The sequence below is a fragment of the Ovis aries genome, chromosome 5 (assembly GCF_016772045.2).
Source record: "Ovis aries strain OAR_USU_Benz2616 breed Rambouillet chromosome 5, ARS-UI_Ramb_v3.0, whole genome shotgun sequence".
Lineage (NCBI taxonomy): Eukaryota > Metazoa > Chordata > Mammalia > Artiodactyla > Bovidae > Ovis > Ovis aries.
The window spans coordinates 87,870,520-87,890,144 of record NC_056058.1 but is presented as its reverse complement, the minus strand read 5'-3'; the positions used below and the strand labels follow the sequence as shown (position 1 = coordinate 87,890,144).

The window sequence follows — 19,625 nt, the reverse complement described above, 5'->3', positions numbered from 1 at the left end:
ACCCCTTTCTCCTCTTACCCTCAATTTTTTAATACTAATAAACAAAAAATTTTCATACTAAATTTGAGCACACATAACTTTAATGCAATAAATTATTTGGGGACAGCAGAAAATATAAGAAAGCATAAACATCAGAAAGACCTCTAAATAAAATTTCCCAAAACAATTCAATATTTAATGTACACATTTTAAAATATTTCTATATGAAAAAAAATTTTTAACTGTATCATGTTAGTAGGCTATGACTTGGATTTTTTTGAAACATAAAGGAAACACTATTAGAATGTCCAAAGGTTAGGATATAACTGAAAGAATGGGTACAATCAGCAATAATTGCCATACCATCCAAAACATTTATACTTGTATAACTCAGAGGAATAAAACAAAGACACTATCATGAAACCCTAGAGCAGCTCTCTTGTATACCATGCAGAATTCCACAGGGGTGTATTATTGAAAGACATGGAGCGACCTTTGGAGTTATTAAGCCATTTCACCTACAGTGTTGTCTGGTGACACAAATAAAAAGTTATATAGAGTATGGATTTCAAGGAAACATAGTAATATTTAAAAATAAAAATTATGTAAGTTTGAAAAACTACTAAAGATGTAATAAAAATACTAATGGCAAAAAAAATGTAGATCAATGAAAACCCATGTTGAAGGGGAACCTGTAAATGTCATAATAAAAAATTACAGTTCTAAGATGGTACATAGAGATTTGGGAATAAATGCACCATTAAAGGTGAAACTAAAAATGAAATGCTAAGAAGAAAGATGTAAAATCCTCCTATGAACTTATTACATGTAAAAATACTCAGTCTAATACCAATTTTAAGACCACTTTTGAAAATTTAACGATACCACGCAAGTAACTTGCAAGAAAATATGACAAGAAACACAATTTAAAGCACAACACACACTCATAAAAGGTAAATCAAGCATTCCTTAAGCACATAATTGTCTAAAGCTACTGAAAATCATATCAATAGTATAAATGATGTGAAGATTTTCTATTAATCAAAAAACTCTGCCTCTTTAAGGCAGACTGCTAAGAATCAGGTCCATTTGAAATGCTTCCTAGGAAAAATTACTGGAAAGCTATCTTCTACCTAAAGAAGGAGTCAAAGAATATAGGAAAAGAAAAAAATTAGAAATAGGTGCTCAGTCTTCTAAATATAAGGGAAGGACAGAAGACAAGGCCTAGAGAGGGAAAGTCAAATTTTCAGATAACAAATGTCTCAACATACTGCTTATAATTTTTTCCCAGGATGAAGCCCTAGGGAGGGCCCTCCCCTACTGAAGAATCTAACTCCTGAAAGATCATCTTGATATGAAATCAAGAGTCTAGCAAAAGTCAGTGATACATTTCAACTCTAAGCAGATGATCTATCATATGCACTCTTGGCCTAGCCTAACACAAATAAGAACTAGGCATAAAATTCGTTTTAATAACCCAGAGTGTTTCATCTGCTTGTTGCAAAACAAATCAAGATTCTTCTCACAAAGATAAACATCAACTACAATGTGTATAACAATAATGGAAAACTAAAATATGGGAAACGTGTTTTAATAGATTCATGTATACACGGTATACAGGTACCATCCAAATTGACCGTGCTCTACGATGGAAAATGATTTAAAACAATTACAGAAATACAAATAGTACGAAACACATACTGTCAATAAGAACAGTTAAGATAGAAAGTTGAAAGCTTCTAATATAGCAGTTTGATAAATATTTTTTTAAAGAATCACATCTTTTGTTCAAATATTTGCCTACAAAAGATATATGCTGTCTCTAAGAAAAGGACATATTTTAAATCTATTGAACATGACATAATGATTCTGGTGCTGCAGAGCTGTGTGAAGTGAACCATCTCACACAGATTTATAAAGAGTGCATTTATACACAGCATGTGATAAAAACCTACTCTCCCATATTTCTCAATTCTGCCCATTACATTTGAAAGAAAGTAATATTTACCACTGGGCATCTATCCAATTGCCTTAGGACAAAAATGTAGAAGTAGGACTTTACAGAATTCAATATATGGTTAAACACTAGGGCAATTCCTCCCCATGAACTGAAAATGTATCCTAAAGCCAGAAGTTCAGCAGAGTCCACATTTTAAAACCAGTCACATAAATGAAACTCCAACACTAGGTCAAAAGCAATGTTAACACTGCCAAAAGCACATATGGCATTTTTATAATTTCATTTCCTTGGCAGTTATCTTTGAAGAATCACTAAGAAGTTTTCATTTTTGTAAACTTCTGCGTGATATATATTTCTCTATGCAATTTTGCAGTAACATAAAGAATACACATACAAAATGCTGAATTCTTGAGGCCGAACATAATGCTTTCAAAAAAAAGAAAATTAACTTAGACTCTAAGAAAAGGTTCAAGAGGAAAGGGAAAGAAAAGTAAACGAAAAAAAAACAGAAATTTCTTCCATCTTTTATTTGGAAACTGTAAAAAGTCTAGGGAGTACTAATAAATGAAAGCAATTCATCTTTCTGCTTCCTGTACCAAACTCACGCTCACAAGTTGATATGATAAAGCAGCTATTTAACCAATAACACACATGGACCATGTGTTTTAAGAATCAATCATTTTTCCTGTTTGCATCCTCCTGCAGATATTTAGCTGCTGGAAACTGTAGAGACCACAATCTGGCTTTCAGGCTAAGTTCGGTCAGGTGAAAGAGAACACCGATGTCAGAATGTGCAGTTTCTCCAAGACAAGTAGGAGCTCAGCAGAGAGCCTAAGCTTCTTCAGGGCCCCCAGCTCACCACTACCGCCACCATCCAGATTTCCTTAAGATGAACGTTGCGACACTAGCCTCCTTTACAGTTCTAATCCCCTTAAAGTGATCCAGGACACCCACATACTTTTGTACTCCTAGAAAAAATATCCCAGCATATTGCTGAAAATCATATACCTAGAGCAGCTCTTAAGTCCTCCAATAAATCTAATCTTTCTGGTTACTGAATTTATACCCTCCATGAAACTAACACTTTTATTCTCTTTGTCTACATTACCTTCTTCTCTGTATTTCTTCAACAAAATAAAAACAAGTCCAAAATACTCTATGCTTTACTGTCTACAATGTAAAAAGTCTAGGGAGTACTAACTGATGAACGGAATCCATTGTCCTGTTTCCTGTACCAAACTCATGCTCACAGGTTGATATGATAAAGCAGATTTATTATATCTACTTTATTATATTAGATATGATACAATAATCATATCAGCTTTCTTCAGTTTTTCTCCTTTCCTTGCTCTCAGAGCCCATAAGCTGAATACCCCCTAAGGCAGTGCTTCTCACCCCTAAAGCAGTGAAAGACAAGGGGTTTTTGCTTTGTTTTCCTTGATCTATCGCAGACTGACACTTTTGTAAAACAGGAAAAAAAAAAAATGAGTCGGTAAGTTAAATGTCAAAAGGACACACATACAAAGTATAAGCCCAAAGATATCACTTTTGGATTTCCCAGCAAAATGAGATTATAAAAGTCTCTAGAAAAGATTATTTTCATTTTTGAATTTATCTTGTCACAAACCAGAAGCAAAAAACACTGTGTGAAGACATCAACTTGAGGACCAGACTTTGAGTGGCTAACTGCCCCCAGGGCATCTACATCCTGTCTTTTATCCTCAGTAATTTGCTGTCCATCCCAAGTTCTCCTCTAAAATTCCTCTGCAGTTACTACTGTTTCCTATGGTCCATTTGGGAATCTAATCTCACTGGTTGTCCAGCACAGACACAAGGCTTACTTTTTTCTGATAACTAATGAGAACACACTCTTATTTTGGTCTCTTCCCACTCCTCTGGCAGAGTGTTCTCTCCCCTCTCTCCTTTGCCTTTTGCCTTTCCTGGACCCTTGCCTGGTATTTCACACAGCTCCATCCTTGACAACTTGCCTTTCTTCCTCTGACCACCAAAATCTTAGTAATTTTCCTGATTCCAACTATTATCTCTAAAAATCTAATTCGTCTAACTCAAGATAGAGTCAGCTTCTCTCACCCATTTCCTCCTCTCACATGGACAGTGTTACTCAAATTCATCATTCTTTCAACTCAAATATTTACCCGACATTCCTGCATAGCCAAGATCTGCAGTAGACGTAAGTCCAAGCAAAACAAAGCTTCTTCTCACAAGGTGCCCTACAGCATAAACTCTGGATTCAGACAGCACTAGGTTTAAGCTCCACCATGAATAACTATGTGTTGGGTAGTCCCTCAAACATTGTTTCCTTGTCTGAAAACCTGGTGTATATCATCATACCCACTTCATAGCCCTATTGTTAAAATTAAACAAAATAATTGATGTAAAATGTCTGGCAGGCAGAAAACACTCAATAAATGTTATTGTTGTTGTCATTATTATCAAGATTAACTTATCCTGTGGTGACTTTTAACTCGTATTATACTACAAATAATTTTTTGAGAGTTGATGATCGGTCTTTAGATTTACAGCAATTCGTTAGTCACTTTTACTCACTGTTGCTATGACAATATGAGATTCTAAACCGTTAATAAGAGGGAAGAGTGTTGGAAAATGTCTCAGATATTTGCATTAAGTTGAATAAACCTGCAAGTTGGGAATATGGTAAGGTAAAAGACGACGCACACTAAAAGGCCCTCAGTTTCCAGACAGCCACACCACCAGCTACAGGATTCTGTCCAGTCACTTAACCTGTGTGCCAGTTTTCTCATCGTAAAAATCAAAGTCCAAATGAACGGTCTATATTCTTTTCATTTCTTAAATCTTTGAGATACAATTATTTTTAAACACAAATTACAGTGAAACACAATCTATAAATACCAGTTTTATCTCAAACAGACTTATTCAAAGACAAAAACATTGTCATGATGCTTTAAACAAACAAAAAGCAGCCTATAAATGTAAACCCTATAAATGATGTAAAATATTAAGTTTCAAAGAAATTACTGTTTTTTATGGGAAAAGGGGATACTTTGTAAATTTTCTAATTTGGCACTTAGTTCATAAATATACTGCCATACAAATGCAAAATCCAGGCTAAAATAGTCACTGATTAGAAACTACTATTTGTTTGGAACAGTCAATATTTCACCATTTAATATCAACAGTTAACCCTTAGCATACATATGCTATGTGCCTAAAGCTAGGCTAAGCACTTAGCATTTAGAGCTAATTTAATCCTCACACAGAAACCAATGAAGGAAATGGTATTTCCCGTAGTTTAACAGATGAGAAAGCTGAGCATCCCAGGTTTGACCAATTTCCTTAAAATCACTCTAGTGGAGAGTGGCAAGCTAGAACACAATACCAATCTGTGAGGCTTCCGAATCAAGTTAAACAGATTACACAGCCCTCTCCCAAATAAGCTCCACATACATTAACAGACCCAGCTGTACAAAATAATGAAAGAATTTGTAAAAATGGGAAACTTTAAAAGACAAGACAAAAAATTACCTCCATGGAAAAGAGAGTGAATGTGCTCAACAATAAAAAGAACCCACCTTCATGACCTATGACAGATCTGGAAGCAGTCTGAAAGCTAACAATGCCCGCCACATTGTCATTGGCCAAAATGTTCACTCTGATGGTGTCGGAACTGGGCAAAATTCTACTTCCACCTTCCGTGTACACCAAACTAACTACGATGATTTCATCATCCTCTGGCTCGGAGTCATCCAAAATGGTCAAAATAGCAACCTTTTTGGTTTCACCTGTAAAGAATTAATGGGATAAAACTTAAGTAAGAAAATCATCAGCAGAGAATTCACAAAGGCCCAAAATAACTTCCTTCAAAACCTGTTAAGGTAAAATGTGTGGGTGCTTAGTTGCTCAGTCATGTCGGACTTTCTGCAACCTCATGGACTGTAGCCTGCCAAACTCCTTCCTCTGTTTGTGGCATTTCCCAGGCAAGGATACTGGAGTGGGTTGCCAATTTCTCCTCCAAGGACTCTTCCCCACCCAGGGATAGAACCTGTGTCTCCTGCATTGGCAGGTGGATTCTTTACCATTGTGCCACCTGGTAAGTCCTTTAAGTAAAAATATATGAGTGAATTACAACAGTTCAATATCTTGAGCAACATTAGTGTCACTGTAAGCAAATGTACTGCAGCCATGAAATTATAAGATGCTTGCTCCTTGGAAGAAAAGTTATGATCAACCTAGTATGGACGTGAGAGTTGGACTGTGAAGAAGGCTGAGTGCCGAAGAATTTTGATGCTTTTGAACTGTGGTGTTGGAGAAGACTCTTGAGCATCCTTTGGACTGCACAGAGATCCAACCAGTCCATTCTGAAGGAGATCAGCCCTGGGATTTCTTTGGAAGGAATGATGCTAAAGCTGAAACTCCAATACTTTCGCCACCTCATGCGAAGAGTTGACTCATTGGAAAAGACTTTGATGCTGAGAGGGATTGGGGGCAGGAGGAGAAGGGGACGACAGAGGATGAGATGGCTGGATGGCATCACTGACTCGAACGCGAGTCTGAGTGGACTCTGGGAGTTGGTGATAGACAGGGAGGCCTGGCGTGCTGCAATTCATGGGGTCGCAAAGAGTCGGACACGACTGAGTGACTGAACTGAACTGAACTGAGACAGCATATTAAAAAGCAGAGACGTTACTTTACCAACAAAGGTCCCTCAAGTCAAAGCTATGGTTTTTCCAGCAGTCATGTATGGATGTGAGAATTGGACTATAAAAAAAGCTGAGCACTTAAGAATTGATGCTTTTGAACTGTGGTGTTGGAGAAGACTTGAGAGTCTCTTGGACTGCAAGGAGATCCAACCAGTCAAACCTAAAGGAAATCAGTCCTGAATATTCACTGGAAGGACTGATGCTGAAGCTGAAACTCAGATACTTTGGCCAGTTGATGCAAAGAACTGACTCATTAGAAAAAGACCCTGATGCTGGGAAAGATTGAAAGCTGGGGGAGAAGGTGACAACAGAGGATGAGATGCTTGGATGGCATCACCGACTCAATGGACATGAGTTTGAGTAAGCTCTGGAAGTTGGTGTTGGACAGGGAAGCCTGGTGTGCTGCAGTCCATGGGGTCGCAAAGAGTCAGACACAACTGAGCGACTGAACTGATATGTTAACCTGTATACCCTTTTCACTTATAAAGCACTGTAAAATTCCATTAATATGGACAGACTGTGGAAAGGACATTTTGAATTCGGAAAGTTAAAGGGTAGAATTATTTCAAGGAATCATGGTTTTATTCCTGGTGTCTAGCCTAGAACCGTGACCTAGCTAGGGGAAGAGACGCTGAAGCAACTACGGTTTAGAAATAGTTCCTCCTGGAAAGGTGGATCTCATTCTCATCCTGGTGTTACTATGAATGATTTTCAGATAACCAACCCAAAACTTCCCTGAAAGACCAAGGACACTTAGGGAATAGTGGTCAAAATGAGAAACAGAAAAGGATGGTAAATTCTGAGGCAAAGAGCCCACCTAAATGGGATAAGTCTTAGGGGAGCCAGATAAGATGACAACATCAAATACTAGTTCCCAGGATGTGGACAATAGGGGAAGGAGGCAGAAGAGGACTTCAAAGCGATCTGTGACAGCAGCAGGGCCAAGAATTTACTCTGCGATTTAGTTTAGGACCCCACTTGTAGACAGACCACTGAATACCCCCAAACCCAACACTGCTTCTGCTGTTCAGCCGACAGTGGTCCCCATCTAATTCACTGTTTTGAAAGAGACTGAAATGGTGAGAAAAAACAGGAAAAAGGAAAAAGTAGGTGTGAATGCATGTTCTCTGTTTCATGACGCTGGCATGCAAGTGTGTGTGCTCAGCCATGTCCGACTCTTTGCAGTCCCATGGACTGTAGCCTGCCAGGCTCCTCTGTCCATGGAATTTTCCAGGCAATAATACTGGAGTGAGTTGCCATTTCCTACTCTAGGGGATCTTCCCAACCCACGGACTGAACCTGCATCTGTCTGTCTCCTGCACTGGCAGGCGGATTCCTTACCACTTCCCACTTACCTGGGAATCCCGATGACCCTGGTATGTTTTATCAATTCGGTGTTAAGACTGCTTCAAGAGAATATATATTATCTGAGAATACAGGTCAACTACAAAATATAGTCCATTTTGCATGATGCTAAAGTTACAACTCAAGGTTAATATTAACTGTTGTAATGGTACTATATTACATGATAAATTCTTTATAGTTACCAAAGCCACTAAAACATCTAATCTTAAATTTTCATCTCCACTCCCTCCTCAAATTTTCATTACTTTCCTTGAACTACAGGAAAATGTTACCAATTGCTAACCTATGCACATACATACCTCCCACATCAAGTATATCAGTATTCTATTGTTCCCAAAATCAATTACTGGGAAATAACCATTATAGAGGGCTTCCCTGATGGCTCAGCAGGTAATGAATCCATCTACAATGTAGGAGACACAGGTTCAATTCCTAGGTCAGGAAGATATCCCCTGGAAAAGAAAATGGCAACCCACTACAGTATCCCTGCCTGGAAAATTCCATAGACAGAGGAGCCTGGCAGGCTTGCAGGGTTGCAAAGAGTCAGACATGACTGACTGACTAAGCACAAGCCCAGCCATTATAGACAAGTTTTAAACTATCTTAAAAAGTTACTCTAAAATGTAATGCTTATTAGATGTTTTAAAAGTATACCCTATATGCATCATAACCCCTAATTACTGTTTCCAAAAAAAGTATATGCATTAAAGGATAAAATATGCAATGAATTGCTCTAAGATACAAAATTGCAAATAACATTTACTTCCTTCATTTTATTGTATAACCTGAAGCTTTTAGGAGTATAATTACTTTCAATCAGAAAAAAAAAAACTATGTTAAGAAGCCATATGGAATTTATAAGTGCCCAAATCATGAGTTAAATAATGATTTCAGGAAAGATATCTTTCTTTCACCCAAAGAAAACTATTTTAAATATATGAATGTTCAAAATTTTCAAATACTTGGTGATTCAATCAACCCTGGAAAAGAACTGGTAAATCTGCACTAATCCTAATCATTGTCCAAGTTCTCTATAATTTCACTGTTCATGAAAATTTAAAAAAGTGATCCCATTCAAGTCTAGGACCAGTATTACAAGCTCATCTATCACTAGGTCACTACACTTAATATAACATGAATACAGTCACCCAATGAAGTGAAAGTTGCTCAGTGGTGTGACTCTCTGTGATCCCACGGACTGTAGCCTGCCAGGCTCCTCTGTCCATGGAATGCTCCAGGCCAGAATACTGGAGTGGAGTGGGGTCAAACCCAGGTCTCCTCCTTGCAGGCAAATTCTTTACCGTCCGAGCCACCAGGGAAGCCCAAGTTTATACTATTTATGCTATTGCTGTTGTTTAGTTGCTAAGTCATATCCAACTCTTTGTGACCCCATGAACTATAGCACACCAGTTCCCCCTGTCCATGGGATTTCCCAGGCAAGAATACAGGACTGAATTGCCATTTCTTTCTCCAAGAGATCTTCCCAAGCCAGGGACCAAACCTGTGTCTCCTGCATTGGCAGGCAGATTCTTTACCACTGAGCCACTAGGGAAGCCCTTATACTATTCATACTTGTTATTTTCTTTGGAGGTTTATCCTGATTTGTCAGTGCATGTGAAAAAGCTTCCCATTTCTTGGCTATCAACGCTTTTTACTCGCATGTTTAATTGTGGATATATGGCTCGTTCTTATAACTTCCTTTACAAAATTAAAACTGGCTTTAGATATGCTTCTCCATTTCCTTAAAGGCTCTGCTATCACACATAAAAGGGATAAAATCCTCACATTCCCTCTTCTCTTTTTATTCAACTAAAAAGATACACGCGTAGGGCCCCATCAGCCCTCTATATGTCAGGTCAACCATTAACAAGCCAACTACTACTTTTTTCATTCACTTTTACATATTAGCAAGAAAGTACATAGTAAGAAGGCATATGAACACTATCATAAAAATGGACTGTAATGACTTTCCCAGGGGGAACTGAAATCCATTGAGAACCATCACTCACCTTCAGCAAAAGTCAGAATGTCTCCAGCACCTACAAAATCTAAACCTTCAGTGGCTGTTCCACCAACGACACGCCATTCAACTGTCACCTGACCTAAGCTGCCCCCTGTCCTGTGGATCACCATCTCCACTGTGCTTTGAGGCTGCTCCTGAACTTCGACATATAAGCCATCTTCGGAGGTGTTGGGACTAATACTGTAGATCATAAACACTCCAAAGGCATCACCATTTAATGCTATGACGACTGTAGAAGTGTTTGGCTGTCCTATGGTTGGCTGGTTTTTAAAACTGGCTGTGATGTTCATGAGACGAACTTCGAGGAGAGAAATCAGGAAACTCTCATCCATCTCCGGGAAATCGTCGGGAAGAATAGAAACGGTGAGATTTGCAAATTCATCGCCTTCCCGCATGATGGCCCACTGCCTCGTCACAGGCTCATAGTCACTACCAGCCACAGCCTGACCGCTAAAAAGAGATGCTACTCTGGTCACGTTCTTCTTATAGGTCCAGAAGTCTGAGTTGTTAGCAGTTGGGCTGGTCCAGGAAGTCATCCAAAAACACTGGGGGCCTTCAGAAGCACTGAGAAAGGAAAACGCTGAGCACGCGTGTTCTTTGAGGCACAAAGTGGCACAAGTATCCTGGGGCTCCCCCATCGCAGAGACATTCACCCAAGTTCTCCAAAGTGGGTCCAGTACCCCTTGAATTGGCGATTCATAGAAGGACAGTAAGTCTTGACCCTCCTCAACTGCAAGAGCCACTACATCAATATCAGAAGTGCCGTAGAACAACAACAGCCGGCCAAAGTGCCCTCCGCTAAAACGTGGAGCGACAAAAGACGGGTTAGGCATTACACGCAGAGGCGAGAACACTGACTGTGGCTTCCACTTTTTTTAAGCGGATAAGGTACTAGCACAGACACAACCATGCTTCTTAATTAGCTTTCTATGTCTCATTGAGTTTTCTCATGTAAGGAAACTTGGTTCATTTTCATTCAGATAATACTTATTTTTAACCCAGTTATGAAAATATCTTGCAAGATATGCAACCATTCCAGAATTTTCAAGCAGAGTTAGAAAATGAATCTTCACTACTAACTTTGACTGAAACTAACAATGAATGATACCGACATGGGTACATTTTAAGGAAATGTAAATGTAATTACTTGCCACAAGGTTGCAAGACCACCTATTTTTCTATTTCTGAAGGAGCTCAGTGAACAGTATACTGCCTCACAAAAGAAAGGCAGGCGAAGATAAGAACCTGAAAACCAACTACTTCATATGGCATCTGAATGATCTTCAATTTAGAAACCAGTTGTTTTTAAGTTCTAATTCAAACAAATCACCAATTAAAGCAATAACTGGGGTTAGAAAGCCAAATGATGTATAACCCATTTCAATAATAAAAGGTATGGGAAAAATCATCAGTACTTTATAGTGATAAGCATTATTTAATTAACAAATTATAATAACCTGTAAAATATTTTACATTATATAAAAACTATCATAATTAAATTATTGGATTGTGCAAGAGATCCTCTTCCACCACCCACAAGTCCCAAGCAGCCATCTCATATACCTTCTCCTGACAGTTATGTTAGCACAGGAACTTCTCTCCAGGGGCTCTTGAACACGAGAAACCGACTGAACAAAGGCTACTGTACCATAAGGATTATCATTGGCAGGAATAATAATATTTGCCACTCGATCTAACCCAACAGTACCTCCACCAGAGGCATCAGTTAGTTGCACTTGGATAACCTAAAAATACAGTGAAAACTTCCTTAACAGAATCCCGGTTCTGAAATTAGAATAAACATGATGCAAGAAAAAAAAATCAAAGCTATCCAAACAAGAACACAGTAAAGTGTAACACGAATGAACATAAAGAAACTCCTCCACCACATTTACAAACTCAGCATGTAACAGAACAACCCCTCACCAACTTTAACACTAGAGCATGACTGCTCGTAAGAAATACAGGCTGTTTAAGTTCCTTAATATTCTGTTATACAATCGTGTGAATCAATGTTAAGATGTCCCTTTATGTTTACCCCTTCAATAATATACTTGTAATCCCTATACACTTTGTTACGAAGGGAGAATATTGCATATGTGTCTTATGAATAGTTCATTTATTATGCTTTATTTCCCACATTCTCATAAGTGGAAATTCTCTGATAAAATTTGAAACAAAAATATATCATGATGTCACCAAATTTAGAGGAAAGGAAAGAGAAATGTTTTATATGTATTAACTAATAACTAATATTTAAGAAGTGAGTAATGACACAATTAGCACTCAACTGAAATTTTATGGACTTCCCTTCTACAAAAAGTTGACACTATTAAAGAATAAATGCTGTTAAATCTAATTTTATGAGCTCTAGGTTTTAATAATACTTGAATTTCATAAAATAAAATTATCTTCAGCCAATATATGTCAGTGATGAATCAACTTCCCCACTGAGACGCTATCTTTATTTGCCACTTCACTTCTTTTTATCATGAAAAATAAATATCAGGCAAATAAATCTCACATGGAATTTGTCACAGAGTAAATCCTAAAGAATAAATGAATGAGCAGAAAAATCAAAATCCACATATAATTAAGATTGATTGGCTCACACTCAAGCCAAGAGATTATGAATACAAAGTGTTCATGTGAAACAATATAGCAAACTTTCTGCCAGATTATATATTTTTAATCACTTAACCAAAACATAGAAAAATATAATTGTACAAAAAAAAACTTATACTAGTAAACTAGTATGTGAACAAGTATGAGACCTATTTCTAATGTTTTTGTCTTCTGTAAGGATCACTTTCACACTACCAAATTTTGAACATTCTCACAGAAATAATAATTTATCAGACACCTCTATAAATGTCACAACAACAGGCATCTGTTCTAGTCACTATAAGACAAGATACGGTTTACAGTGTCATTCTAGACTAGCCATTCCTCTCACCTCTTCAATCTCCGGAACGTCGTCAGTCAGGACCTCTAACAACAAGGTTTGAATGGTTTCCCCAGGGGCAAAGGTCACATTACCTGAGACAACTCGCAGGTCGCCAGTAGCAAGCTGTCCATTAATAGTGGCAACCCACTGAACAGTAACATTGCCGAGTGTCCCAGAATTTCGAATTATTGGCAGGTTTACCTTCACTGAGTTAAACTCAGGTTCCTCTACAGTAAGTTTAGTAATCTGAAAACCTAAAGGGCAAAGCAGAGATAATTTCAAATACAAAGTGAAACTAAGTCAGCATAGAGCGAACCAACTGCCACCCTATAGTTATTTATTTTTCCCCCCTTGAGCAATCTAAGAGGCTAAACTCCACAAAATCAGAGAAATATGCTATGATACAAATTGCTCAGGCCTTCCTGCCAAATTTTCCAAATTGTTTTTCATTACGATAGAACCAGAAATCATAAACTCAGATGCCCACAGAGGTCAGACATGTATCAGCATGAGTGAAGTGGGTCCCGTGACTTCTGGGGTGAATGGCGTGGTACAAGCCTGGCAGTTGGTATTTTGCTTCAAAGACTGACGCTATGCAAAAAGGGGAGCTTGATGTCACCATACCTTTTTTTTTACTATAAAGAAACCTCAGAAATTCAGATTTTTGTACAAATTTCTGTAAAAAAGTTCTTTTAACAATTGGTCTAAGAGTCACAAAATACATCCAGGAGCCAGATCTGACATAAAAGCATAAAGGTGTATGATCTCTAGGTTTATGCTAAGAGGTTGATTTCTAACCACAGGTGGTGAATATACATAGATGTCCTTATATATCAGTAATAGCAGGTTAAAAGGAAACAAGATTAAATCAATTTTGAGGCTCTAAAAATAAAGAAAGGCATGAATCTATACAAATAAGTAAGAGACACAGACTAGTCTCATTACCAAATAATCCATAGGGATCATCAGAGGCCTCAATAATAATGATTGCCTCTGTTAACGCCCCGAGTTTCGCCCCTCCTGTTGTTTCATTCAGCAGTTGCACAAGAAAAGATTCTTCCAGCTCAGGGTAGATGTCATTAATGATATATATTGGCACAGCTTTACTGGTTTCCCCTTCTAGTAAGACCACATCCGATGAAGCTACACTATAATCTTCACCTACAAAGACAAAAAAAAAAAATGCTAAAACTTCTTCTAGGACATGATAATAAACTCCCCATATACTAGGGAAATACTATGACATATCACAATTCATGGACACACTTTGCAAGACGTTTCTGAGGACAGGGATTGCATTTATTTTAAACAGAAGATTTCACCTCTCTTGCAAGAAGAAAATGGGTTTGATACAACACAATAATGAAAAACCATCCTGGCTATTCAAGTTCATGTCTTCATTTTTAGAAATACATATACATAGTGTTCTAGTGGCCAAATACATATATAGATGACACAAACATACACAGACATGTAGATATGGATATGCACATGAATCATTCACTACCACAAGATGACCTCTTATTTACAAAAATAAAAAAATATGTAGGGTACTTTCAAAATGAACAAAACAAGAATTCTGATCTCGCTGGGAAGACCAATTACACTGCTGCACAGAGATGGGTACGTCAATATCATCAATCTCACAGCTGGAAAACAAGAATTTTTCTATAGAGTTGGATTAAAAGCTGCTAATGTATACCCTATATGGATCACAGCCTTGTCATGGGGAAGGGGTGTGTGTAATGCAACGAAGCTATGAGCCATGCTGTGTAGGGCCACCCAAGACGGATGTGTCATAGCAAAGAGTTCTCACAAAATGCTGTCCACTGGAGAAGAAAATGGCAAATTACTCTAGTACTCTTGCCTTGAAAACCTCATTGACAGTATGAAAAGGAAAAAAGATATGATATCAGAAGATGAACCCTAGAGGTCAGAAGCTGTCCTATATGCTCCTGGGGAAGAGACGAGGACAATTACTAATAGCTCCAATAAGAATGAAGTGGCTGGGCCAAAGCAGGAACTTCTTTCTCGACACTTAGCTGTGGATGTATCTGGTGGTGAAAGCAAAGTCTGATGCTCTAAAGAACAATATTGCATAGGAACCTGGAATGTTAGGTCCGTGAACCAAGATAAATTGGACATGGTCAAGCAAGAGATGGCAAGATTGAATATTAACAACTTAGGAGTCAGTGAACTAAAATGGATGGGAATGGGCAAATTTAATTCAGAACAATTATACCTACTACTGTGGGCAAGAAAACACTTAGAAGAAATACAGTAGCCCTCATAGTCGGCAGAATAGTCCAAAATGCAGTACTTGGGTGCAATCTCAAAAATGATGGAACAATCTCAGTTTGTTTCCAAGAAAAACCATTCAAAATCACAGTAATCAAGTCTCTGCCCCAACCACTGATGTCAAAGAAGCCAAAGCTGAATGGTTCTATGAAGACCTACAACACCTACTAGAATTCACACCAAAAAAGATTTCCTTTTCATCATAGGGGATTGAAATGTGAAAGTAGGAAATCAAGAGACACCCAGAGTAAGCGGCAGGTTTGGCCTTGGAGTAGAAAATGAAGCCAGGCAAACACTAACAGTTTTGTCAAGAGAACATGCTGGTCATAATAAACATCTTTTTCCAACAACAAAAGAGATGAATTTACACATAAACATCACCAGATGGTCAATATGAAATCAGACTGACTATGTTCTTTGTCAGAGATGGAGAAGCTCTATTCAGTCAGCAAAAACAAGACCTGGAGCTGACTGTGGCTCAGACCATGAGCTCCTCATTGCAAAATTCAGGCTTAAGAAGAAAGTAGGGAAAACTACTAGACTATTCATGTATGACCTAAATCAAATTCCTTAGGATTATACCATGGAAGTGACAAATAGATTCAAGGGATTAGATCTGATAGACAGAGTGCCTGAAGAACTATGGACAGAGGTTCAACACATTACACAGGAGATGATGGCCAAACCCCAAAGAAGAAGAAATGCAAGAAGCCAAAGTGGGTGTCTGAGGAGGCTTTTCAAATAGCTGAGAAAAGAAAAGAAGTGAAAGGCAAGGGAGAAAGGAAAAGATACACCCAACTGAACGTAGAGTCCCAGAGAAGAGCAAGGAGAGACAGGAAGATCATCTTAAAAAAAAAAAAAAAAAAACAGTGCTAAGAAGTAGAGGAAAACAATAGAATGGGAAAGACTAGAGATCTCTTCAAGAAAACTGGAGATATCAAGGGAACATTTCATGCAAGAATGGACACAATAAAGGACTGAAACAGTAAGGACCTAACAGAACCAAATGAGATTAGGAAGAGGTGGCAATAACACAAAAAAGAACTACAGAAGAAAGGTCTTAATGACCTGGATAAGCAGGATGGTGTGGTCACTCACCTACAGCTGGATATCCTGGTGTGTGAAGTCAAGAGGGCCTTAGCAAGAATCACTATGAACAAAGCTAGTGGGTGTGACAGAATCCCAGCTGAGCTATTTCAAATCCTAAAAGATGATGCTGTGAAAGTGCTGTACTGAATACGGCAGCAAATTTAGAAAGCAGCAGTGGTCACAGGACTGGAAAAGACCTAGTTTTCATTCAGAATCAAAAAAAGAGCAAAGCAAAAGAATGTTCAGACTACCATACAATTGCCCTCATTTCAGATGCTAGCAAGGTAATGCTCAAAATCCTTCAAACCAGGCTTCAGCAGTTCATGAACCAAGAACTTCCAGATGTAAAAGCAAAGTTCAGAGAGGCAGAGGAAATAGAGATCAAATTGCCAACATCCGTTGGATCATAGAAAAAGCAAGGGGAGTCCAGAAAACATCTACTTCAGCTTCACTGACTATGCTAAAGCCATTGACTATGCATCACAACAAACTGTGGAAAATTCCTTCAGAGATGGGAATACCAGACCACCTAACCTGCTTCCTGAGAAATCTGTATGTGGGTCAAGAAGCAACAGTTGGAATGGAACAGGAACAATGGACTGGTTCCAAATTGGGAAAGGAGTATGACAAGGCTACATGTTGTCATCTCTCTTATTTAAATTCTAAGCAGAGTGCCATTAATTCATGCAAAATGCCAGGCTGGATGAATCACAAGCTGGAATCAAGACTGTCAGGAGAAATATCAATAACCTCAGAAATGCAGATGATACCACTTTAATGGCAGAAAGTGAAGAGGAACTAAAGAGTCTCTTGATGAGGGTGAAAGAAGACAACGAAAAAGCTGGCTTAAAATTCAACACTCAAAAAACTAACATCATGGCATCCGGTCCTATCACTTCATGCAAATAGATGGGCAAACAGTGGAAACAGTGACAGACTATTTTCTTGGGCTCCAAAATCACTGCAGACAGTGACTGCAGCCATGAAATTAAAAGACCCTTGCTCCTTAGAAGAAAAGGTAAGACAAACCTAGAGAGCATATTAAAAACTAGAGACATCACTTTAACCAAAGTCCATCTAGTCAAAGCTATGGTTTTTCCAGTTTAGTCATGTATGGATGTGAGATTTGGACTATAAAGGATGAGCACAGAAGAATTGATGCTTTTGAATTGTGGTGTTGGAGAAGACTCTTGACAGTCCCTTGGACAGTAAGGTGATCAAACCAGTCAATCCTAATGGAAATCAGTCCTGAACATTCACTGAATGGATGATGCTGAAGCTGAAGCTCCAATACTTTGGCCATCTGATGTGAAGGGTTGACTCACTAAAAAGGACCCTGATGCTGGAGAAGATTAAGGGCAAGAGGAGAAGAGGGTGACACAGGATGTGATGGTTGGATGGCATCAGTGACTCAATGGACATGAATTTGAGCAAACTCCTGGAGATAATAAAGGACAGGGAAACTTGGCGTGCTTCAGTCCATGGGGTCACAAAGGGTCAGGCATGACTTAGCGACTGACCATCAACACCACCAGGAGACAGTGGAGGACAGAGGAGCGTGGCGTGCTACCGTTCATGGGGGTCACAAAGAGTCGGACATGACTGAACAACAACGGCAAAAGCATATCACTCAGGGTGGCTTTGCCTCTGGTCAAACAGCAAATGAGGAAAAGAGAGAGGTAGAGATGCAGGTTCAGTCCCTGGGGTCAGGAAGATTCCCTAGAGAAGCACGGCAGCCCCCTCCGGTATTCTTGCCTGGAGAATCCCAGGGAAAGACGGGAGTCTGGTAGGCTACAGGCCATCAGGGTCCCAAAGAGTCGGACATGACTGAAGTGACTTAGCATGCACGCACTTATGGACTTTATAGGCTAATTTCCTAGAACACGGATCAATCCTTACAAACTGTCAAAGTGTAATGCTCTCTGTTTATAGGCATTCCTCTGGGCTATACTCCCCCATACACATACACACTCACTCACACACACACACACTCACACATACACACACTCACGTCATTCATACACACAGCAGGGACTAGGTAAGCCTGCTTTATTTTCTTTTCAAGCAGCGTCACATCCAAATGATTTATTTCAAAATATCAATCGGGTTATCCTATCCATTCACACTCATGACCGCTGCTGCTGCTGCTGCTGCTGCTGCTGCTGCTGCTAAGTCGCTCAGTTGTGTCCAACTCTTTGCGACCCCATGGACTGCAGCCTACCAGGCTCCTCCGTCCATGGGATTTTCCACGCAAGAGTACTGGAGTGGGGTGCCACTGCCTCCTCCGCATGACTTTTGAGTGCACACTAAAAAGGTTCTAACTGAATAGCTCGTAGGCAAAACTCCCTAAGAGGCCATAACTGAACTACGAAAGAAGACTGTCTCCTAATGTTTGCATTTGGCAATAAAATCCTTCTGCTTATACATAAAATAGTTAATGTTAATAACTGTCTCTACCATGTTTTTCATAAATAAACAAACAATAGAATAAATGAGTTGAGAGACATAACTGTTGGCAATACTGCAATTATACAGCTGCACGTTTTATCCTGCATTCCTCATTATTATTTACACATGAATCCCTTCCAAAAACCTAAAAGCACTCAGGGAGAAAGCCTAACAATGCCTTCCTTGGTTTACTTTTTATTGGTTTGTACATATTAACCTTTTAAATTCATATACAATTTGCCAGCTGTTTTCATAAATTCTGCAAAATCAATGTCATAAATACATAATAAAAAGTCTAGATTTGTGCCTTAAAAAGATGCAAAGGTATTATTGCTTTCTGGTTGATTTTTCTCACTACATCTTTGACTGGCTTTGTTAATCAAGGATACAATTTCCCTCAAAACACTTTACTGCTCCTTAGATGTCTTTTCTCACCGGCTACTGCAGTTATTGGCACAGCTTTAAACTTCACAGAAACATCTGCAAATGCTCCTCCTGTTCTTGTCACGTTAATAATGGGTCCAACATGATTTTCTGCTACTCGAACAACTGGTGCTGAGAGCTGAAGAATTCCGAAGGCATCATCATTGGCAATGATAATTAACTGAGCAATAGCTTCTACCTTAGACCCCAGGCGTGGAGAGTTTGGAACTGAAAGAAAGAAAAACTAATACATCAAAAATCTAACAACTCGTCAAACGTCATCAAGAAGCCTCAGCCAATTTATAGAATGGATAAACAACAGATCCTACTATATAACAGAGAGAACTATGATTAACATCCTGTTATAAACCATAATGGAAAAGAATATGAAAA

General features: G+C 38.7%; 1 protein-coding gene across 1 annotated transcript in view; it reads right to left on the bottom strand.

Moving 5' to 3' along the window:
* The window catches only part of ADGRV1 (adhesion G protein-coupled receptor V1), a 552,816-nt gene that overhangs the window by 423,246 nt on the left and 109,945 nt on the right, over positions 1-19,625 (bottom strand). The window contains exons 29-34 of the mRNA XM_027970511.2: positions 19,245-19,460; positions 13,920-14,135; positions 12,984-13,228; positions 11,591-11,772; positions 10,014-10,825; positions 5,512-5,721 (exon numbers count right to left, since the gene is read on the bottom strand). Of these exons, the coding sequence (XP_027826312.2) occupies positions 5,512-5,721; positions 10,014-10,825; positions 11,591-11,772; positions 12,984-13,228; positions 13,920-14,135; positions 19,245-19,460 (1,881 nt within the window). The remainder of the gene's footprint in view (positions 1-5,511; positions 5,722-10,013; positions 10,826-11,590; positions 11,773-12,983; positions 13,229-13,919; positions 14,136-19,244; positions 19,461-19,625) is intronic.